General features: G+C 40.9%; 2 protein-coding genes across 3 annotated transcripts in view; one reads left to right on the forward strand and one right to left on the reverse strand.

Moving 5' to 3' along the window:
* The window catches only part of gtpbp3 (GTP binding protein 3, mitochondrial), a 29,268-nt gene extending 24,264 nt beyond the window's left edge, over nucleotides 1-5,004 (reverse strand). The window contains exons 1-5 of the mRNA XM_072389183.1: nucleotides 4,592-5,004; nucleotides 4,000-4,271; nucleotides 3,791-3,877; nucleotides 3,008-3,090; nucleotides 2,218-2,337 (exon numbers count right to left, since the gene is read on the reverse strand). Coding sequence (XP_072245284.1) covers nucleotides 2,218-2,337; nucleotides 3,008-3,090; nucleotides 3,791-3,877; nucleotides 4,000-4,271; nucleotides 4,592-4,656 — 627 coding nt within the window. The 5' untranslated portion in view covers nucleotides 4,657-5,004. The remainder of the gene's footprint in view (nucleotides 1-2,217; nucleotides 2,338-3,007; nucleotides 3,091-3,790; nucleotides 3,878-3,999; nucleotides 4,272-4,591) is intronic.
* Nucleotides 5,005-7,152: 2,148 nt separating this feature from the next.
* Nucleotides 7,153-23,900, forward strand: part of ano8b (anoctamin 8b) — a 39,040-nt gene continuing 22,292 nt past the window's right edge. For both annotated transcript variants that reach the window (XM_072389198.1, XM_072389199.1), the window contains exon 1: nucleotides 7,153-7,545. In XM_072389198.1, coding sequence (XP_072245299.1) covers nucleotides 7,389-7,545 — 157 coding nt within the window. In that variant the 5' untranslated portion in view covers nucleotides 7,153-7,388. The remainder of the gene's footprint in view (nucleotides 7,546-23,900) is intronic.

Below are 23,900 nucleotides of genomic sequence, written 5' to 3' on the forward strand. Positions count from 1 at the left end.
ATAGATATAACAATGCGCTCATTCACTGAAATTCATGCATTTTACAGGTTAATGAAGGATTTCTGTGAATAACTAACATATGTATTTATTTATATTCAAATATCAAATCATATATGTATCACAAGTATTTTGATTCTCAGTATTGAACAGGATCACACGTACTACACGTTCTGCAGCACCATGAAAACAGGAAGTCTCTGATTCCTCTAAAAACAGCTGCAGAGAATCCAAAAAGGAACAAAGGCATTGTGTGGGAGTGAAACCACTGAGGTCTGACCTGCAGCTCAGTACAGACAGGTTCTTTCCAACATCTCTGCAGGGAAAACTCCAGGAGTACAGCTTGTTTCTGCTTTCCAGCTCATTTGGAATTAGACAGAATGTTGTTTTTCAACAGGAAATCTAAAGGCCCGCGTTTCATACGACAAAACGGACAATATTACACACCTTCTACACAACACACTGGTCAAATAACGTGTGTTTTCAGGTGGTTTGTCATCAGCTCCACAGCAGTAAGCACAGGTGCAGGAGGTCATTCCCGCCAACGGAAATAGACTTTTACGATGACTCTTCTCTGTGCGGAAGAGGCTGCAACTCATACTGTAATTAATATTTTACATTAACTTTAGATTACTATAAACCTACTTCAAATAATGTAGTGATAGCAAGGTCATCTTTTTTTATTTATTTTGATATATAGTACATTTTGCACAATTAAATATTGATGTACAATAACAGCAGTATCCTCTTTGTAATATCTATGTAAAGTGGTTTGTAATTTGATTTATAATATAGAAGTTTTCATTTTACAATACTTTAATCTGTGCAAGTGCTGGTGTTGTTAAATAAAAGCTACTCAGACACTAAAAATAAGCATAGTATTAGATAGTCATTTGAAGCGGAATCAACACGACGTTCCATTTTCGCTTCCTCCCGTTAACACACAACTTCACAAAGCCCCGCTGCAGACAGACAGACAGCTCCTCCCCTTGCTGCCGGCCGAACACGTGAACAACACTGAGCTGGCTGCTGCTGGCAACATAGGACTAATTTACCACAGTGAGTGCTGATGCTGAAGCACCTTCACAGCCATGTTTCGTCTAAAATTAAAAAAGCAAAGTAAATCATGTCCAAAATTAGGCAGGTGACCAAATAAAGGCTAAAGATGTCAATAGGTCTGTATGCAAACAAAGTGGTAACAAAGTCCTTTCTCTTCCACTGGTGGTATTAAAAATGGTAGAATATTTTCCAGGGAACTGGTAATAAGTTTGAAACTCTGGTATCATGACAACCTTAACGTAAGCACACATATTCCATTTGACCTTTTTAAATGAAGTCATCTTTCTCTCAAAGACCAGGGGCCAGGTGCATAATTGTACACAGAAAAGCATTTATTTTTCCAACAAACAAACTGGTCTTTGTAGAGGGGCTGGGCAGAGAGGATGTGCACACCTCGTGCATTCTTTAGACCACGTGTACACATTTATGGAGCAATTTACCCTTAAAGTGAAAATTCAACATAAAACAAAACTTTTTTTTCACTTGATAAATAAAGAATAGTTATTATTTTTATTTAGTTTCTTTTAAGTTTGTTTGCCATCAGTTTTTCTACTATACTCTAATGTAATTATGGTGAGAATAATGAGCATGCATCATGGTTATGCATAAGGATGCTTGTGGAAAACTTTGCGAATGAGTATTTAGAGACTGGTTGGATTTTCTGGTACAAAATTTGCTCATATGCTGCTTTGGGCATCTGAATGCAGCTTAAAAAAACCAACCAAGATACCATGACATTCTGTAAATCTGTGTCTCTCCTCAAGACTCCACAATGCAAAGTCTGTTCTTCTGTTGTAGATAAGGCAGAGGTTGTGTTGTCCTGTGTGAGCTGTTGTGCATTTTCACGTCTAGTTTGCAGACGTTTATTTTATACCTCAGTAGGGTCCTCTGCTCTGAAATTACAGAGCTGATAACTTCTGTTACTTTTCCCATTCAGCAGTTTTTGGGTGTACCAAATAAAACAGATCCCTTTTCCACTACTTCACAGATGAATGTCTTGATTTCACATTTGATAAAATTGTGCTTCACTTTATGATTTCCTTCAGTGAGTTTAAGATCTGGTTTGAGACTGGACACAAAATGGTGCAACAAATGCTCCAACCATCTGTCTGCCTATAGCATGAAACCGCTTTCTACTTCACCAGCAACCAGGAGACCTACTCGTTTCAATCTGTGGCTCCAGTCTTGATAGAGTCGTCCCAGTTCTCCGGACATCTGTCGAAGAGCTTGTCTCCGTTGGGCTTCTGTCTCTGCGTGGATCAGATCTCCAAGTCCTTCCACCTTCAAGAAGAATTACACAGGATATCAATCATATGCTTATGCATTTATACAGACTATCTAGTTCTTTCAATATCATTTAAACTCACTAACAGCATTAAAAAAAATAGTTTCCCTCATAATGTGCATTATCTCTTATTAACAGAAGACATTATATGGCTTTAGAAATGTAATGCTTTGGGCATAGTTTATGCTACCTGCTGTTGTTTATACATTAAATTCATTTCAGGGAAATTTGAGTTTATAGTATCACATAATTAAATTGATTACTAGAATATGAAAGTAATTCTTTTCACTTTGGCAACATTTCTGCATTGCCTTAATTTGCATGGACATTTTTAAGCTTTTTCATAAATACTAAATTTACTGTACACACTAATAAACTGACTCAAAGCAGACAGCTATGAATGCATTAGCCTGCATATTTCAAAGCATAAAAACTCCCTCATCTACAGAGGACCATAAGTTGCATTTATGTAGGAATCTTTGACAACCCCAAGACATAAATGCCAGAAGGCAAAATATGTAAAAAAAAAAAAGAAAAAAAAAGGGCTAATATTAACATTTCATGCATTTGAAATCCCTGTTCGGTTTTGAGTCTGTTCATTCCACATTCACCCTGTAGGCTAACATAACACTGAAGAGGTCATGACACACACTCCTCTTGACCTGCCTCAGTTAAACCCAGCTTCCCTGCTTGAAAAGCCCTCCGCGTGAACTCCCCAGCTTCAGCAGGCCTCATGCCGGGCACGCTTCCTGCAAAAACATACACACAAACAAAAACTTGAAGAAATGGAAAGACGCACATGCCGTATGTGCACAAACACACACACACACAGAGCAGGATCAAACATGGGGTCAGTATGTCACCGTGGGGTTCACTCGAAATGAAAACAGGCACATCTGTAGGCTATCAAGGTTACATGTACATTGTTGTCTCAGACGGTTTTTAAAACCCATTAGGAGACAATGGTGAGCATGCAACCATTTGGGAAATAGGGGTCAGGATGTATAATAAATATTACAGACAATTAGAGTCTGCCTATGATGTTGCAAACATTTTCATTGGCTCTCTTTTTTATTTAAAACTAAACAAATCTTTCAAATATACTGTACAGCAACCATTCTTGATTAACAAACGCTTACATTAGCAAGAATTAGTTTTGTAGTACAATACTGCCCTCTAGACGCCAATAAGGAAACTGCAGGGGAAAGTCTGCAAATCACAGATTGACTTGCCAATGCAAATATTTTATATAAGAGAAAGGAGTGCATGTGTTGTTTCCTGTTTTGAGTCAAAGTGATAGACTGCCACAGATTGTTCTGAAAGGTTAGGAGCCTGAGGTCATAAAGATACACATACCACAGACACACAACATCTCATATTGTGTGCTATATTGCATTATATCAAGTTGTTTAACACTGTATCTCACTCATAACAACATCTGTGTGTTACCTAGAGCCTGTAAGACAGCAGTAGTGACAGCAGGACCACCATGGATGTGGAATTCCACACTGTCTTCTCCTGTGAAACTGTGAGGGGCTGATGACAAAAGCAAATGAAACATAGAGAGTTACTTTATCCTTAGCCAGTTGAATATATTGAATACTGCTTTTCAGTCCAGCTGATGAAATGAAAGTCAAGTGTTTTTCAAGGTGTCACACCTGGAAACCACAGGACAAGTCCACGGTCCAGAACTTCTTCAGAGCGGGGGTCTGTGATCTTTCGCAACAGGGCAGTTCTGGGTGGAGGCAGATGGTGCGTGAGCCGTGCCATACACCTCAAGGCTGTAGCTGAGGCAGGACCACTGATACGCACCACCGCCACCCCACACCTGCCATGACCTGATGACAACGCGAAGATGGTATCCGCATCGGCCATTCCAGCGGGGACTCCATCACAGGAGGACAGGAGTCGACAGGGAGAGGTTATTTCACTGGTGATAAGAAAACGATAACGTCACATTATTAATTACACTTGTTAGAAATGTAAGACTACACACAAGTCATTTCCCAATATGTCAGGTATTTACTCTACATCGATATGCCCTATACTGAAATACAACTGTAAATAGTGGATTCAAATGAAACTGAGTTTAAAAACTAGATAAATCATTAAATATGAGCCAGGACAAAGGCAGAGCTGGCAGACAAATACACTGATACTGTTGATAACAGCAAAGGACTAAACTGAGTATAATAGGAAGCAAAGTGAAAGTTAAAGTCAGCGATTAAAAAAATAAATTCGAGAACGGACCTTGTCCTGAATGTTTGGACCGCAGCTCTCCATATCGCACGGTAAATGGATGGAAGTGGCAGCATAATTACAGAATACTGAGCGAATTACTTCATTTATTTGCTGCTTGTCCTGCAGACTGACATTGCGACACTTTCTCTGTCCCCACCTGGAACATTATCAGCACTTGTTCCCCGGTCAGCTTCAGGCCGGATTACCTGGTAAAGTAATATCAGTCGGTAAATAGTGAAAGTTCATCGTCTGGGACTGAACTTCAGTTCTGTTACACCTTCATTAACAAACACATTCCGCGCGTGTCGTTTCTGCAGTTTGGTATGTTGCTGCTCCCCCTGCTGTGGGGGATTGGTTAACATTTTCCACACAGTAAGTATGTTTTGAAGTCCTATTTGTTCAGAGCCTGTCATTCTAGAGTAAGTCCCGCCTACTGTGCGTCATTCAATCTTGTCCGTAGTAGTATTCATTAGTTCCGGCATATACAATTATCCCTAGATATTACTTTTTTTACTGGTAATTCCCCTCCAGCGCTTATTTCAAGTATAATTTTCAAGTAAAATCTCAGACAGCGCAAGCTAATCTTTTTTGTTTTGTATTGTTTTTTGATCTGCTTTATTTAATTTTTATAATTGATTTAATTATTTTTTAGTTCACTGTTATTTTATTCTATTTAACATTGCATACTTAAGATAACCCCAAATAATTTGCAAAGCAGTGCACCATATATCTAATTACTCTACTATCTGTCTGCAGATGAATCAGTTACAATTATTAGATTAAATCTAGAAAATATCTCTTCCTGTTTTTTTCCACTCATAATATATCAATCAGACATCTTTCTGTTTTTTTTTCTTTTTCAAATCAAATTGCTGAAGAATTAACAGTGTCTCTCAGGGTACTCCAGCTTCCTCCCACTGTCCAAAAACATGCATGCAACAGTGTGAGACATTTCTTTAGACTGAAGGAACTGAACTCAGCAGCATCACAATTTCAACACAGGACTTGGTTGTAGGAAGGTAATATTCTAATTAAGATACCATTGTAGCTACATTGCCACTAACTGTAAAACATTTTAAATGAGCACTTGTTTTCTTTTGTTTAGATAGTATTTTTTGTCTCTTCTTTCTAAAGTGAACAGTGCTGTGATCATCTGACCTCCATCCTGTACAAGCATGCATATGGCAGAGCATAAACAGAGAGTATAGACAACATGTGCACTGATGTGTGTGTGCCCCACTGCAGTGCCTTGCAGCTGTCAACCTGGAGGTTGGTGAGTAAGCAGAATTTCTGCTCGCACATGAGGTGCTCCTGAGCTGTGAGCCATACGAGGGGGAGGGCTGCCAACCTGCTTGTGTAGCTTTACAGAGAAACACAGCATCCAGGAGGGGTGGCCAAGAAGAGAAACTGTGTGCATGCTAAGGAGGCATGGCCTGAGGCCTGGGAGCAATGTCTAACCCGAGACCTCAATAATTTATAGACTGCTCCGTGTGTCCACAATGCGTGACAGCTGCCACCTCGCAGCTGTTGAGTACCAACAATACTCTGAGCAAGAACACTGCAAATCAGGCCGTGGATCTGATTACAGATCACAAATTTCTCTTAGTCAAGGACAGCAACTACTCTCTGGTTGCTCAAATGCGCAAATGTCACCAGTAGAGGATCGTTCTGACACAATTTGAAACATAAATGTTTGTTTGGAAGAAAGTGCATTTGTTTAAGGCGTTGGCTATCCTTGACTGGGAGCAAACATGATGACATCATTTGGTGTGTAAATAGCCTTTATACTTATGATTTGTCTGTATTTTGGTGGACTGACAGCAGATCAAGTCACATTATGTATGAAACAAACAGTATGCAGCTGCTGCGTGCACACTAGGGAGTTAGTTCAACTAAAGAGTGACATAACTTGTACCAATACCTGAACATCAATGAAAATTTAATCTATGAGGATATTTTTGCATTGATAAATAAGTCATAGTCTATTTAATCTTCCAGGACAGGATGGTGCAGTCCTGTTCCCAGAGGAGCACTATCCTACCTGCTGTACTGCAGATATCAACTGTCCGTCTGAGAGGATTAGCCAACCACTGTTATCATCTAAATTCAAGGTGGGTACATTGAGAAAAACAATAATAAAATACAGTTTTGTTGATCCTTGGAATGGGCATATTGCCAGTTAAGTAATGCTATCGGAGTGTAAGCCATGCATTTTACTTTTTATTTCAGCTTTGCCTTAATGTAGTATAATCTTTTCTGGTATCAATCTGTGGCCTGGTCGCTTGCAGGGGTCAATGAAAGATGGAAATTCAAGGTTATACATGTTTAAAATGACCATTTAGATCCTACAAAGGCTGAAGGAGAGTTCAGTGGGTTTGTGGTGACAGCCATCTTACCAGGCTATGGTTACATTTTGCATGAGGTAATTCTTCAATGAGCTCTGAATTTTGCTGTAATGATCAAGGACATTACTCAATTATCAGGTTACTACTGTTGAACGGAGTGAGGTGGATGTGTGTGTCTGTCATCCAGCCCCTCCCCTCGCCCTCCCGCTCTTTGTCCCTCCTCTTGTAGTCTGAGGAGCGCTCTCCATCTAGCCGCGCATCCTGCCCCAGAGTACCACCAGGATGATCCGCCGCTGCGCCGACAACCTTCACTTCACTTTCATACTCATTTAGCCCTTCCCTCGGACCCCCACCGGCCACCCTGCCACATCCATGCTTTGCCCTCCTCCTGAGATGCGACACCACTGCACAATTTCCCGGAGAATATCTTCATCTTGCGTTGCTCCTCGCTGATAGAGAGCATGCCCGACACGGGGACCGCTGCGGCGGCCGCCGGTGGTGCCACCACCTCCAGCGACGGCTCCGAGAGCTCCCGGCACAGACACAGGTCACAGCAGGGAGACGCGGAGAAGCCAGACCCAGGCGCTGCCCCTCAACAAAGCTCCTCTGGAGTACTGGGTGAGTCGAGAGTCCCCGTTAGGCTTCGGACGTTGCGGTTTACCGTCGGAGGAGAGGACAGGTGAACGTGCTGTTAGGAAATGAGGAGAGCAGCGCACCATCACAGCGGCACAGCTCTTTTGTCTCCACGAGGGCGTCCCAAAATGATCAAATTACCACAGTGCAGACCTGTTAATAATGTCTCTGTCTCGTGTTGCATATTTATATGGCAGCAGCTTTTTCAGAAATGTTGATATTTTATCCTGTGCTCTGGAAAATGGCTTCATTATGCACATCCCAGAAGCTATGTTTTGACCTTACTGTTTTATGGTGTAGCCATTTAGCCTACCTCCTGTCCCAAGCTTATTGCCACAGTGACTAGTATTATTACGGGTTGTTATTCTATATCCTTAAAGGCTACTAATAGGCTATGACTGGTTGCCCGTTTCTTTTAATTGAATGAGTTCCAGTTTTGTCAATCATTCCTCCTGGTAAACAAATGTATTTGCCAGCCATGGTTTTCTGAACTATTGTTCTCTGACCAGACTACTAATCGGCCATGTAATTGTAGTTTTCAGCCTATTTGATATAGAGCAGGTGCATGTTTTGTTATTTCAATACAGAAAATGCCTGTCTGCCTCCTTGTAATTGCTAAAATATTTATCTTTATGTAAAGCAGACTGAACGTTCTGTCTGTTTTCACTCCCGTGACATGCAACAGTAGATGTAATTAGGCCATATCATAGTTGTTTCTTTACATGGTTTCCAAGTGAGGCTATTTTTGGATCAGACCACAATATTAGACTACAATATCCTGTAGGGAGCCTCAGCTGCCGATGTGGATTGTTTTTCCTGCATGCAGGGTGCAGAGACAGCCTCTGTGCTGTGCTCCCTGCTAGTACTGCTGCAGAGTGATGCAGTGGGCTGTCAGCACATGAGCGCTCCTTTCCACTCTTTGTCGAGGTAACCTGAGCAAGCTGGGGCTGACTGGAAGAGCAGACTGATGTCATCCTCCGAGGAAGGTGCTTGAATGGGTCAGAGACACGTTGGAGGGTCAGTGGAGCAAATATTAGCTCGATTTTACGGTCACTTCAGTAGTTGAAGGCAGCAGTGGGGCAAAGGAAAGGACTGGGAATCTGAAGATGTGAAGATAGGGGCATAACACAAGCATTTATTAACATGTGAATTCACAGGTATGAATATCTTAACAATAACAGCTTTTCTTGCTGATGATAAGAGTCAATCATGTTTTCAAAGCTGTGACGAACTAAATGCTGGCTTTACATTTTCTAACCGTGACTCCTAATTCCACGATTAAATGTTTTTGGATGTGAAGTTGGAAGTTTGGCAACGTGTTTAAAATTTGAGAGGATCAGTTTGTCTTACCTGTTTTTAGAAAATCGAGTTTTAATTTCTGAAAGTAGAGCGTCAGTAAAGTGTTGCTTGCACGTTGTTGGTTAAAAAACAACTTTCTTTTTGGGGCAAAATATCATAGTAATATCACACTACATAAAATCCTATGAATTTTCACTCTTAAGTAAAAAGAGACGAGCTCAAAGAAACAAGAAGACATGGAATCAGCCTGCAAATCAGTGAGGGTTAATCCAGAGAGGAAGGCTAAAGATTTGATCCCCAAATCCTGCTTTTTTGTTGTCTTATGCTCTGCACTGCAGTTTAGCGTCTTGATTTTATTTAAATTTTTTATGGAGTCATGTCTCCATAACCAAAGCCTTCTCTGAAAAAAACAAATGTTAAATAGATGACAGTATGGACTATTTTCAACTGAATGTGTTCCAAATCAATCATGTCTCCCCGAATTCATACACATTTTGTACTGCATGCCTACCTTTTTGGAGACAGGTTCCTTGAAGCAAGAAGAACCTTTAAAGAAGAAAAGTAATGATTTTAATAAAATGCTCTTTGCATAGAAGAATACATTTAGCTGTTACTCATGTTGTTGTTTTGCAGGACCATATGCGTTGTGTTCAATTTCTGTTTAATTTCACAGCAAATAAAAAGAAAAAAAAACTACAGAAATATAACATTATCTGCCCCAAACCCCCTCATGGATTGATATCAAAGATAAAGCATGAGATGTTTACAAGAGGGACTGCCATTCTTTGTGGAAACTTCCTCCTCCCGCTTGCATTGGTTATGAGTGAGAGGTTTGAGTATTTCAGTGGGATTACCATGATATCTCATAACTGGCCTCACACATGTCAGTGTCAGTTACCCAGCAGGGCAGACAGGGTGACTTCTCCGTACAGCTAAGACTTTGGTGGCAGTCTGGAAGGATTTTCTTCTCTGGAGTCTTGGATCTTCAATTGTCTCCATGCCTCCTCCATATTTTCCTAATCCTTACACTGTAGACCGCAGTGACTTTGATCCTCTCAGCCGTCTTCCTTTGTAGCTCCAACACACACACAGGCCTGCGTTTCAGGGATTAATTAAGCGCCCGTCATTAGAAAATGCAACGTAAAAGTTGCACCAATTAGAACGTGTTACCTCTGAGGCTAGTGCTGATAAGATTCTGTGTTGTAGAAATTGGGTCATGTATTTTCTGGTTGCCCAATAAGCCAACACCGTTGTGTGGGACGTGCAGCGGGACTCAGAGTGGCGCTGGGAAAATGATGCAAAGTTACGGGGTTGGTTTGAACAAACCTTATTTTACCCTTTGCTTTTATCCATATTTTATCTTCAGGGTTAGTGTTTCTCAGTTAAACTTCTGTCATCTGGACAAAATTCATAGAACATCAGATGAATGCGTTGTAGATACAAGTATTCCTCACGACTGTTCTGAAATTAGTTCATGACTGCCAATTTCAAAAGATTAAGGAATTAAAATGTAAGTCGCTCTCTGATTACAGGCCTGACTGTGTCATGAACTTCTTGTAGGATTTTGCTTTGTTCTTTTTTGTAATGTAGATTATGCCGTACTCTATGAAGTGTAGAGGAGTAAGCAGGTTTTGCACTTAGAGTGAGTCCAAAGCTGGCGTATGAAACCCTTTTCTCACCCTAGTTCTGATCTGAATGCACGCGACCTTTCTGAGGCGGCGGTGGGATTCTTAGGGTATATTTTCCTCCCTTTAAATTTCTTTAACTCCATCCTTGGTGCTTGGCATTAATAAATGCTCTTTACGGTCTACAAAATGCATGAGGAAAATGTATTAAGCAGGGATCTGCACTTTCAGCCTCTCGCTCTTCTGCTGCTCTCTCTGCCTCTTAAGCGAGTCGAATACCTCAGCTTTGCCTCAGACAGATTTAGTCAGGTTCAGTGTCACACAGGTTTCTTTAAATACAGCATTGTGAGGGCAGCACTGGGAGGTAAAAGCATCTCTCTGAACTTCCTAAAAGAAGAGCTGTTTTCTGCTGCAGCAGGCAGACCGAGCCACTGGTTTGTGCCCTCCCACTGCTTCATAAATGAAGGGGCTGATGAATGATATGCAGTTTGATATAATGCCAGCAGTGGGTTGTGCCTAATGACTCTCTGCTTAATGCCTCTCTCTGCATCTGCTTCTTTGCCTATCTTACAGTTATTCATTACATGATCAACGGATACGCTTCCTGTTCTTCCTCTCTTTTCCTTTTTTTTGAGGAAATGCTGAGCTGCATGTTGGCTGCGTGAGAAGTCGAGTCTTTTTCGGGTGACCTTGCTGCTGGTCATATTTTAGCTTTATTAGACTCATCTCGGGGGTCAAACACACAGCTGATGGATTACTTTGGTTTACTTTCAGGCTTGAATTATGAAGATCATCAAGTGAACTGTAAAATTAAATGGCTGGCTCTTTACATGGATGAGACTGCATATTTATTAGAAGCAGCTTATCTTTAAATTGAGACCGTTATAGAAAATGTGGCAGTTAGATGACGGTAAACAGTGCTGCAGTACTGTAATAACAGTTAGTGCAGCAATCATAGATCATATGGTGATAATGTCAAGCTGTGTGGTGAGCAGTCATGGTCTGGTACAGTGGGTGTGGCTCCGTCCACCTGAAGCTGACCTTTCTGTCTGGAAACACATGACTTCTTAACAATGCACACATTGTATATACCAAATTGGTATCAATTTGATTTTATTAGGCGGATCGTGTTTCGGGCTACGATCTGACCAATCTAGATTAATTACATTCTCTTCATCACTGTCAAAATTCAGTGTTTCTGCTATCAGTTACAGTTGTCCAATCACAGCAGGCTGTTGGCTTAATTTTTTGTAGTTCCATAACAATCATCACTTAGAAATGATTCTAATGAGGTCCACAAAGGGAGGTTTTCAGATTAAAAAGAGGGCAGTGTAGTGTACTTGTAGCTTGCAACATCAGATAAACCGTGTCACCTTCAACCTGACCTCGACTGACACTGTGGGGGAATTTTCTCACTCGTAGGTTTTGCATCAGTGTTTTTTTATAATCATTCTGATGTTGCACATGTTGAAGGAAATCGCAATATTAAAAGAGGGCGTTCTCAATTATGCGCTTGAGGTGTTTGTTGCCTCTTAGTTGATGAGAACAAGGGGAGATGGAAACATCATTAAGTGAATGAGGTAGCAAAGGTTTTACTTGCATGACTGATCATGTGAGCAATCACCTGTTTCTGTTTCTAGAATAATCATGACCCTTACTGGCTGACCTCAAAGAATAATAATCATGCATCCAGTTAAGAAAAAGAATCCTAGTTATTCATCATATTTCCAAAATGATCAGTTTTGTTGGTCTCACGTTCCTCAATGCTGCTCATATAAACAGAGCCTGTAGGTTTCCTGTAGACTTCTGCTTGCATTACAAAGCAAAGTTTATTTGCTCCCAACCAGTATTTGCATTCAAAGGAGCATTTCAAAGGAGCTGTTTTTACATTGTTTTCCAAAGTAGGAGCTGATGACACAACCATGAATCAGATTTCTGTTGTTTAAGGGAAATAAACAATTAGAGAAAACTAGATTTTGAAGCGGGGCTGCACGGTGGTGTGGTGCTTAGCACCGTCACCTCAGCAAGAGGGTGCCAGGTTCAGTCCCTGCCTGGGGCCTTTCTGTGTGGAGTTTGCATGTTCTCCCTGTGTATGCGTGGGTTCTCTCCGGGTACTCCAGCTTCCTCCCACCATCCAAAAACATGCATGTCAGGTTGATTGGTGACTCCAAATTGTCCATAGGAGTGAGTGTGAGCGTGCCTGGTTGTTTGTCTCTGTGTGGCCCTGTGATGGACTGATGACCTGTCCAGGGTGTACCCTGCCTTTCGCCCAATGACTGCTGGGATAGGCTCCAGCCCACCCGCTACCCGATTGACGGTATAGAAAATGGATAGATTTTGAAGCAGAACACAAGCTGAGAGATACGTACAAGTCGATCAGTCAGGCTGCACTTCCCAATCAGCGGCTCAGCTTGCCTCTTTGTTGCCTGGTTCTTGCTGGCTTGTTTTTTCAAATGCAGGGATGGCCCTGTATAGGTGCTATATACTGCCTGCTCTGTGCCCTCAGGCACCTTCAGGAAACTACATCCTTTTGTAACTCATCAGCTGTGCAGATGCCAATATGTAGAGCCATTAGATAAGCAGATACGTTTTTGGAAGTTAGAGACAATTTCCTTGAGTTGTGATAAACCATCTGTCTTGCCAGTGGTGATTCAGCTGTCCTAGATTCTCAAGTGCAGTTTTTAATGGCTTAATCATATGAATCACATCGCCCATAACGCCTCTTTGCCTCTAGCCAACCAACTTCTAAATCCCTATTTATGCCCTGTGGAAGTTTACACTTTTCCATTTATATCCATGAAGATTATCTAACTGTACGCAGAAAATGATAATGCACACCCTCGAGCTTAAAGGATTTCAAAGCACAAGATATGAGTGCTGCTGGCGTCGCCTGTCTTCATCTTTTTGTGACATGTCGCAGAGACCTTATCTGTGAGTTTAGGCTTCTTTTCTGTGATCAGAGCGCAGTCAGTGGCCAGCCTTCTTCTTTGCTACTTATACTGAGAGGAAAAAGTAGGACTGAAGTGGGTTCTGCCATCCTGTCTTTTACCCTCTGTGACTGCACTGACTTAGCTTTGGTTTGATTTTCTTTTTCCTTTTTTTTTTCTTAGTTGCTAAGCACAGCCAGGAGAAGCACAATGACCATGGTGAAGAATGCTGTTTTTAGCCTTGGTCGAAGGGAAGTGCTCCACATTAGCTGCTCTGCCGTCTTGAAAAAACAGGGAGGGAGTGACACTTTTTCTCCTGCAGCTCATAAATGGACATGTTATCCATGCCATTGTTGGCACAGAGACAGACAGTGAGACGCAAGGGAGGTTTAAATCACAGTGTCTGTAATGTAGGTCTTTGTCTTCTATCATTCTTGTTTTTCTGCAAACAACCCCATGCGATTCATTTCGTTTGCCCACTTCTCTTTTAGATTGGTTTCGTCGAGGTGCAATCAATCCTCACCATCTTCTCCTCATTACCCTCTGTTATGGCCCAATTTCAAAGTTAAACCTCAGTACAAAGCAGCATTATCTGTTTGTTTGCAAGCTTGGGCTTCCTCTGGTTACCACTGCATATCTTAGCATTGCTCTGTTGCTTTTCTCTCTTTGCTGTTTTTTTTTTTTTTTTTTTACTAAAGAGAGTATGCTGGTGTAGAGCATATAAGGAAGAGAAATCAGTGTTCATCATCCCCTACCCTCTCCAGACCTAGAGAAAATGACCCATGTGTGGCTTTGTGATGGTGGGAAAAAACAACACTCTCTGCCTTTCTATGAGCATCAAGCCCACAGCTGTAGATGACAGATGAAAGCTTGGCTGCGTGTCCTCCCCTGAGATTACACCTCTATAAATGTCCTGCATGAATCCGCCCTTTTCAGACCCTCTTTTTAAATTAGTTTTCCTTGTTGATATACATAATAGATTCAGGAGAATCACTTCCCTTACAGTATTCATTTTTATCCTTCCGAGTGGTGACATCTGTCACCAGAACACTGCATTGATTTTATAGATCAGTCCCTGTTTCAGATGCCAGGACCGCTAACCTTCAAAAAACATCCATGGAGTCAAAGATCAGCCACATCGTTAATGAAAGGAGTATACTTTGGGGTATTCAAGCAAAAAAAAAAAGCCATTTAAAGTCACTATAAACTCAAACATCCACAAGATACCTTTTAGAGATGTCAGCATCAATATTAAGACAGTATCACCAATGATAAAAACATGTGAAATGACAGAAAGCCATGAGAAAACACTGATGAAACCTATACTAGTCCTTTAAAAAAAAAATCTAATTCTCTTTTTTTTACTTATAAAGAATCCTCTTGCTTCCTCTCTACAGGGAAACTACTCGATGTGTACATTCAAACCATGATTTTTATCCACAGCTTCCTGAAATTCGGCCTCACTTGTTTGGTGTATTTGTAAACTCTGGGACCTCCTTTCTATTTAAGGCGACATGTGGAGGTCAAACTCGAGTATTGACTCACCCAGTAGTGGGGTCAGATAGGTTAGTGTGTGATGATGAGATGCTTTTCACTCCTCTTGTTTTTGTGTGCATGCTTTGCTCCTTATCTGCCCCTGCCTGTAATGCAAATTTGAATGTGCGGGAAGTCTGTCAACAGCTCCAGAGGAACATTCAGTTCCAGCTCATATATTCTAGCGTCATCAGTGTGGAAGATTGAAAACTTCTGTCTGTCTCCTTGTATTTCTGTTCATTGTTCAGTCCTGCTCATCACAAAAAAAAGATTTAATCTGTGTGTCCTTTTGCTTGACATTGCTCTGTCATGTGGTCAGAAAATCAAATCTCGGTTTGTGTCTGCAGCAGCTTTAAAACTTCAGCTCATTTCACTCGGGCGGGAGCACATGACTGTGTGGTATCCCGACGATGCCTCAGAAAATAAAGAATGAACTGCATTGCCACTACAACACCCGTTCCTGCATTTGGGAGAGAAAGATCTGCAGTTTTTCACTTTTCGGTGTTTATTGTAGCATTGAAGTTAACCTGCTGATGTTTGTGTGCAGGACTCTTCCTGTGCCTCTTTTATTTAAACTGAGGCTGACTCACCAGCTTAAAGATGCAGGGACTTTGAAAAACATTAGCACTGTTTAAGGGGAGATGGAATGAATTTGGATTAACCCTCATTTAGCAGTGATAACACATTTTAGCGTAATACCGTAAACTCCTACTTATGCTCTTTGCTTAAAAGCATCACAGTTCACTTTTGTTGCGTGTTATTGTTACAAACCTTCAAAAAATTCATCTGAAGAAACTGCAGAGCTGAAAAAACCCAAAACAGGATGAGCTGTTGCGAAGATCTTTCACGTCTCCTTTTTGAGAGGCACAAGAATTCAAAGCGAGGTCATGAATGATCTCTTCCCCTGCTTGACATTGAGTGGGAAAGGAAATAGGAGGAATGGTGCAGTAATGTACAACAATCACTGGTTCCTCTGGGATATTGATCCAACACGGAGCCTCCTTCCTTCTTCTGCTGTCCAGTGATAAAATACAACATACAGATTAGTTAATCGAGCCATCAGACTGACTCACTGCTGTTGCATCTTTTCTCCACATGCACTCGTCTGTTATCCCCCTGCAATGCTCTGCCACCCACCATCATTTGTCAGAAGAAATACCCACTTTGCCTGATTTGTACTGGGCTGCCTCACTGTACTGGATTGTCACATTATCAGGATAATTATGAATGCATTCTGGAGACACTGGCTCGAGCTCGATCCTCAGTTTTTACAAAGTAGCTGTGAGGTCAACTTCTCCCAGACAAAGAACTGACTTTCACTTAGATGAATGGTTTGAGTCTTGTGCAGCCGGGAAGATGAAGTGCATTAAGAGGCCGACATTACACTCAAACGCTCTGTGTTAAACCTATTAAAAAATGTATGAGTCTGTTTTCTCCCGAGTTGTTTGGTCCACTATGTGACCTTCTGTGCATTCTTAGTTGTTTTTAAATTGCATTGTTGTGCAGGAGGCTCCATCATTTCCTTTCTCATATATTCTGCTAGTTTGACCATGGATGGATTATGAAGCATCGAGCCCCTGGGCACAGACATGTAAAAGGCCTTCCAATTTTTTTACTGAGGACTAAGACAACCAGACTGAAAGGAACACAAAGCACTAAACAATCCAGATTTGTATTGTGGCTGTTTTTTGTGTTTCCAGCTGTTTCTGTTGAATTTGTCTTGAGTCATTATGAAGCAGTCTCTTTGTAGTCACTTTGCATATCTGACTGTGAAAATTGGTCATTTTTGTATCTCCTTCTGGTGGCTTGTATTTCATTCAGGTGTTTCCGTCACGTTGTGGTTGTTTCGCATGTCTTTGTTGCTGTTCTATGTCTCTGGAGATGCCATCTCGCTTCTGTCGGGGATTTGTATTTCTTAGATGAGAGCGGGGCCCCTCACTCCTCGGGCCCATTCAATGATCTGTCCATGAGTATGAAGCTACAGCCAGCAGTTGGTTTCTTTGCTTAAGGATTGGGTGCAAGGGGAGAACAGCTTGCTTTGCTTATAACAGAGCTAATAAAATCTGCATATCAACACTTTCCAAAGCACATTTTAACAGCCTACATCTCGTATAAGGCCTGCAGCTAATCGTTTCCCGTCTTTACGCTAAGGTATGATATATAAGTGCTGCTGTTTGATTTCTTTTTATCTAACTGATATGAATATTGTGTTGTTGTTTTTTTATCTATCCCTTGGCTTCATCTAGGCTTCATGGCTTTACATCCAGGCTAAATGCCATGGCTGTAAAGAGACTCTTGACTTGCTCCATATGACACAGAAACGAACACTTTCATGTAGGCTCACGTCTGTGCGTGAATTCAGCATCACTTGCATACTTTATGCTTACGATGATCTCCCACAGAGAAAGTTGGAAGCGGCAAAAGTTTTTAACAGCATTCCTGTGCATAGTTTAGGATATTTTACGCTACTAACCTGAAGAAGTGTTGCGTTTTTCTATGTTTAAACAGGAAACACTATCCTTGTGTTTTTATTAATGGCTGAAGCAAGAAGATGGTTAATGGGCAGAAGGCCTGACAGAAACCTGACTCGAATACAGTTTTTAAACAAACAGTAAAATCATTTTGATCACATGCTTTTTCAATATTGTGTTGTTGTTTTTTTATCTATCCCTTGACTTCATAGGAAATCTACTCAATCCGAACACATTTAGTCTTGCTTTATCAGAACTATCCAACCTTTACATCCAGGCTAAATGCCATGGCTGTAAAGAGACTCTTGACTTGCTCCATATAACACAGAAACAAACACTTTCATGTAGGCTATATGCATTGTTGCAGAGTGTAATCCGTGTCTTTTTGTTCTCTGTTCATCAGAATCCCCTTCTTCTACACTGGCAGTTGCCCACTGCTCAACAAGGAGGTCTGTTTGCTCCACAAAGGCTGCTATTCTTTTCTCTGTATTCCTCATCACCACTCGTTTATTCATATTCCTAATCCCCTCCCTCCCTTGACAGAGTGCAATTCAGCCAGTTAGATAACCAGTCTGTGGTTGTGTGAAGGAGTACTCTTCTCTAATGGGGTGTAAAAACTGTCTGCCTGTCACCATTATAACCTGACTGAATTGCACACAGCATAATTTTCCTCATTTAACCCCAGCTTTATAACTCATAGGACAGCTCAATCTGCGCTTCTTTGCTTTCTCACCGAGGTGGCACACTCAGAATTACCAGCTAACCTAGAATGAACCACCAATTAGCCTACTTGGCTGAAATAAAAACAAAACATTTAGAAAGGAAGGAGGCAGATATAGTGACACTAAGTGGGGAGGAGAGATGAAAAGTGATGCAAAGGAAGGAGAGAAGATGGGATGGGGAAATTGATACTTGAACTATTCTGCTGTGTGAGCACTATAGCTCTTCTCTTCCTACATCCTCTTGCCTCGTCCTTCTCTTGGCTCTCAGCCATGGGCACGTCCAGTGTCACAAGCAATCATTGTTATTTTGAAGCCAAGGACGAGTCCCTATTATCCTCCTTGCTACTGTTAATGAGGAAACCAGAGTCCTGACATCCATGAACACTGACATCTTTATCCCATTTGTCACAAAGGTGGAACAGACACCTCCCATCTTTCTACTGTACAAAGGACATCTTTATCTGATCTACATTACCTACAAGTTCTTTTTCTACTGCTCCACTGGATTGTTGTTCCTCTAATTTTGTGTTGAATGAAATCATTCAGCAACTATTTAATGAGATGTTTTAGGGCTCCAGCAACTTCCTGTAGCTCCATCGGGGGGTTTATGATTCTGAGAAACATTTCTCAACAGCTGACCATGAAATTTGGACCAATTTCTTAGTGCCCACAGGATTAACTGTGATCATTTTTTTGATACCCTAGTACAATTGAGATTAGTTGTCACGGTCATGCTCCTTAGTTTTTATCCCCTTATTTCTCTAAATGTTCTCTATCTCATGTGCCTCACATCTTTGTTTAACTCGGTTTGCATGTTTGAATTTCATTGTCATTTATTGTTAAAACGAGATGTTTTTTCTTCTTCCTGCTCTGCCAGTGTTAGATAAATGCCACATAAGTACTAATAAAAAGCCGTTAGGAGACCTTTAGATATTAAAAGAGGAAATGAAAGCAGACACATCTGCCGTAAAGAGTGGGTCTTGTTGACGAAATCTGATGTCATTTGCTCCCAGAAACACAGACCTGTTAGAATAATCACAAACCATGACACTAGGAAAAACTCATCATTGTGCAAGTCTGACCAAATCAGACTTTTAAACTGCATCTAAACATATTAGTAAGACCGAAATAATACAAAATTGAGTTTCTATAGCTCAAATAGATTAAATTGGGCCCAGACAAATGCTGTTGACTTCCAACTTGTTGCATCTTTTTGTGTAATAAAACAACAGGATTCCCAATAAATCTGCTCTCATTCACATATTTTCTGTATCTTTTGTCGCCTAAACTTTCTAATCTTTCAACTCTGATTCGCTTAAAGCATTTCCACACTTGCTTCGCTCCTGATAATAAAATTTGTCATCATCATCTCACAAAATCACCATTCAAGTAACTTAAAGACAACGTCTGTGCGTGAATTCAGCATCACTTGCATACTTCATGCTTACGATGATCTCCCACAGAGAAAGTTGGAAGCGGCAAAAGTTTTTAACAGCATTCCTGTGCATAGTTTAGGATATTTTACGCTACTAACCTGAAGAAGTGTTGCGTTTTTCTATGTTTAAACAGGAAACACTATCCTTGTGTTTTTATTAATGGCTGAAGCAAGAAGATGGTTAATGGGCAGAAGGCCTGACAGAAACCTGACTCGAATACAGTTTTTAAACAAACAGTAAAATCATTTTGATCACATGCTTTTTCAACAGCTCACAGCTCAAATTAAAACTGCCTGGCTGCAACCTGTATGCTTGACAGCATGATCCCCTTTGTTTACACTGCTGTGAAACTGTTTGGGGTAATGCATCAGCTAATGGAAGCAACTCATTTCTTTGCAGCAAACATGCTGCATAGTGCTTCAACACTGGAACAACTCAGTGTGTTAAACCAGGTTTATTTGTATCAATGTCAAACATTCCCCCTCCTTTCTTCCTCTAGTTTGAAAGAATCATCCATACAACCTCTGTGTACGCAATGATGATGAATACCTCTTGAGACAGCCTGACAGAGTGCAAAGGCAGGAGAGCTGGGAGAGAAAGAGATAAAAAGACAGCATGAAGAGCAGGAGGGGGTGATAGATTCTGCCCAGAAGGAGTGAAGAGAGAGGATTTGGAAAAGAAAACGAGGCAGGGCTGGTTGTGGCAAAAAGACATAAAGAGGAAAGCAAGATGGACAGGGCCGTGGTGTAGAGGAGAGGAAGAGACTGAAGTGAGAGAAAGGAGGAGTGTGCTGCTACAAATTCTCCAAAAACACATCCGTGTGTACAGCTACCAGTGAAAAAGGGGATGCAGTGAGGAATGGGTTTGTATCTGTGGATGTGGTGTCTATGTAAATGTATGCACCTCCGTATTGAGGGTGTACTGTGAGGTGACTTGTAGCGAGCAATAATGTGAGTCAGTATTTGAAAGTTGGAGAAAACATGAGGGAGGGAAGAGGAGAAGGTGGGTTAATGTTGGCATTTCTTTCCTGCGGTCATGCAGGCAGCGTTTACAGAATCCACAGCTTGATTCACATTACCCTCGCAGGTGGAATGGTCTGATGTTTTATTTATGTCAAACTTCTCGGCTGCATGACTGGATTTGAGATTTTGGATTTGTCGGACCTGTTTAGAACCCTGTGTGTGGTGGTGTTTTTCATTCTGCATGCTCGTGTGTATTTAAAACTGGTGTGTTTGCACAGACAGTTGGAAAGTCACAGGCAAGCCTGAAAGGCCCCTGAGAGTTAGCAGTGGGATTCAGTCTGGCTGTGTGTGGACTTGTCTGTTCAGGATGGAGACAGACAGAGTCGGGGATGGAGATGATTCTAATAAAAGACAATGTGGGGTGTTAGAACCTGATTATGTTCTCTGTCCCACTTACTGATGTAATCATTCTAATGTAATAGGGCCATTTATTTTGTTCACGAGTGCTTAGCAGATGTAACAATAGAATACATTTTGAGCATCTCTTATTGTTTGCTGTCCTCCCCGAGCTTCAGTAAGGATTTCTGTCACTCTTTCTGTCTTAATTACATTGTTTATGTGTCTGTCCCAATATTACATAGATTAGAAGGCCCTGCTAGGATTCACCCCCTGTTGCCAGGTGAATTTAGCAAAAGGCATCCTTTTATGGATCTTTTGTATCTGAAAATGTATCTGAAAATATGAGTCTTCAGCATCATATGAGGTGAATCTATTCTGTGTTTAAATTTAGATTGGTCTCCTATGATGCTAAATGTATAAATGTGTGTAGATTTTACTGCCTGTAACTGCAGCTCCTAGGTGGTGCTTCAGTAAACACATTGGTAACGCGTGATCGGATACTTAGTTAAACAGATAGAGAAACTTCAAATATAAAGCAAGAAAGTATGACAGCACCGTATTCACATTTAGTTTTTTCATAAATATATATTAGAAGTTTGAATTCATTATGACAAAGATGTTTTCAATTAAACTAGTCCATAAACTAATTGTCAAAGTCATACATGATATGATCCGATTACATTGTTGCACAGAGAGGACCGAAGTGCAGACCTACATGCATCAGGGAGATGGGTAAGAATTTACTAACCGACAAGCAGATTTCCTGCTAAGCAGGAAATCCAACATGGTCCGAAAGCAGGGAATCCAAGTTACTTGCAGTATGAAACAAATCCAGAACAGAGCTACTGCAAGCTGATAGTATACACTAAGGGAGGTGATGACAAACCCACTAAAAGCATTTGGCAATCGGTGAGAGAACTCGGGTGTGAACCAATGACAGAAATATAGCTGACCAGAATCAGGATCCTGAAAATCCAGATGACAAGGTCAACACTATGACAAATGCAAGGTCAACACTATGACAAATGCAAGGTCAACACTATGACAAATGCAAGGTCAACACTATGACAAATGCAAGGTCAACACTATGACAAATGCATTTACATGACAAAGAAAACTAAAATATTGTTTTTGTCCAACTGAAACTCGACTTTAGATAAAGATAAAAATGCGATGGCTTTTTTGTGGGGAAGTATATAAACTGAATTTAACTGAATTATGTTTAATACGTTACGAAATAAACTTTGAAACGTCTGCATCCTTAATAGAATAACTTCTGTATTTCAAAGGAAGCTACTGTGAAGAAAACTACTTGATTAAAAGGTTGTGAATGTTAAGACCAATGGGCTCAATTACCCCGAGCTCACACAGTAAAAAGGTCAATCACTGTTATGAATGATAAAAGCTGATCCAAAGCTGCTTCAGTCGAGCATAAAAACTAACCTGTTATCAACAGCCTCACACAGCCAGTTAAGACAGTGAATGCATCATCAACTTTCTTAAAGTGCCTGTGACCTTCATTTTAGTGCTGAGCTTGAAACTGACTTCCACTTGATTAATCTGGAACTCTATAGCAAAAGCGCTCACACACACACAGACAAATACACGCACATAGACAAAATACCCATGCGGACACACAGTTGACACACATTAACATCACATAGAAATGCTTCAGAGAGCGGCTCAGATCACAGAGAGACACCCTGGGTCTTACTCCTGCCTGGCTGCTGTCAGATAAGCATTAGCCCTGGAACAGTCTCACTGCAAAGGCTGTGAGTAATACAGGCTTTATCTGTAACGCCGCTAGTCCTGGTATAACATAACTCATCAGCGACCTGCTTTCTCTTACAGGGGCTATTAGACTAAAAAATGGTCAACATTTTTGAATAAGTAAATGATATATAGGATGAATTTTAATTTAGTGTCTTTAGAAGGATACATCAACACTATGGGATTTGTAAGCACCTCATACTTACAAAATAAGCGATGTTCATTGTTCCTGCATGCAGACATTATCTTATGTGTACACAGCTTTGGAGAAGAAAGCCAGTGTTGAAAATTAAGTTCAAGCTATCAGTGCTTATTGATCACTTGCAGTTATGCAAGATTTGCTAATATATAAATGTTTACATTTGGTTTCTGAAGCCACCAGATGGCCAAAGTTACTTATCTTAGATGTGAATGAACACAGTTTTCAAATGTCTGTGTGCAATAAAAACTAATGTTTCTCTTTTCACATTTGCTAACATGATTAATCGCTGATACTGTTTGATCCAAAAACATATAACCCCTGAGTAACTGGCCATGGTTTCGGTTGTGCTGCTTCACGGAAGTTATTCTTTTCCTGGAAAGTTAGTGGCACATTTTTTTGGAGCAGAGAAACCACATTCTTACACATGCAGATTCAAACATGGCAGACAGGCCTCATCTGGACAGTGAAACCGATGTGTGGTCTATTAGATGCTGTTAATGTTAAACCGAGTAACAAACTCATAAATGCTTGCAAAGTGTCTGAGCACATGATCGCTACTCGGGTGCATGAATTGAAGCTTTGTGGTGTTGACTCCAGTCTGAGGGCTGTTCCAAGAGTGTGTGCTTCTGTGCATATTGCCCTGAGCAGTGAATACGGAACTCATTAGAATGGCTGTCATGTCGCAGCAGTGCCTGCAGCATTTCATTTAAAGCACAGCTGAGCGACCAGTCAGATTTCAGCATCAAGAGGAACCACTTGAGATTAGGAAGTCAAAAACACCTTGCTCTGTTTCCAGTCCAACCTGTTGCAATGTTAGAAAGCATTCTTCAGATGGGAAAAGCGGTGTGGAGTAAGATGAAGTTGTCGCAGTTTCTTTGTAAGTACTTGAGAGATTCTTTAAATAATAATGCTGTGAAGTGTAAACGTGTAAGTGAAATTCTCTCCAGATACAAGTTTGTAACACCAATGTTTTTGATTTATCTTGACGGTTAAC

The sequence above is a fragment of the Leuresthes tenuis genome, unplaced genomic scaffold, assembly GCF_036924035.1.
Source record: "Leuresthes tenuis unplaced genomic scaffold, fLeuTen1.0.hap1 SCAF_7, whole genome shotgun sequence".
Lineage (NCBI taxonomy): Eukaryota > Metazoa > Chordata > Actinopteri > Atheriniformes > Atherinopsidae > Leuresthes > Leuresthes tenuis.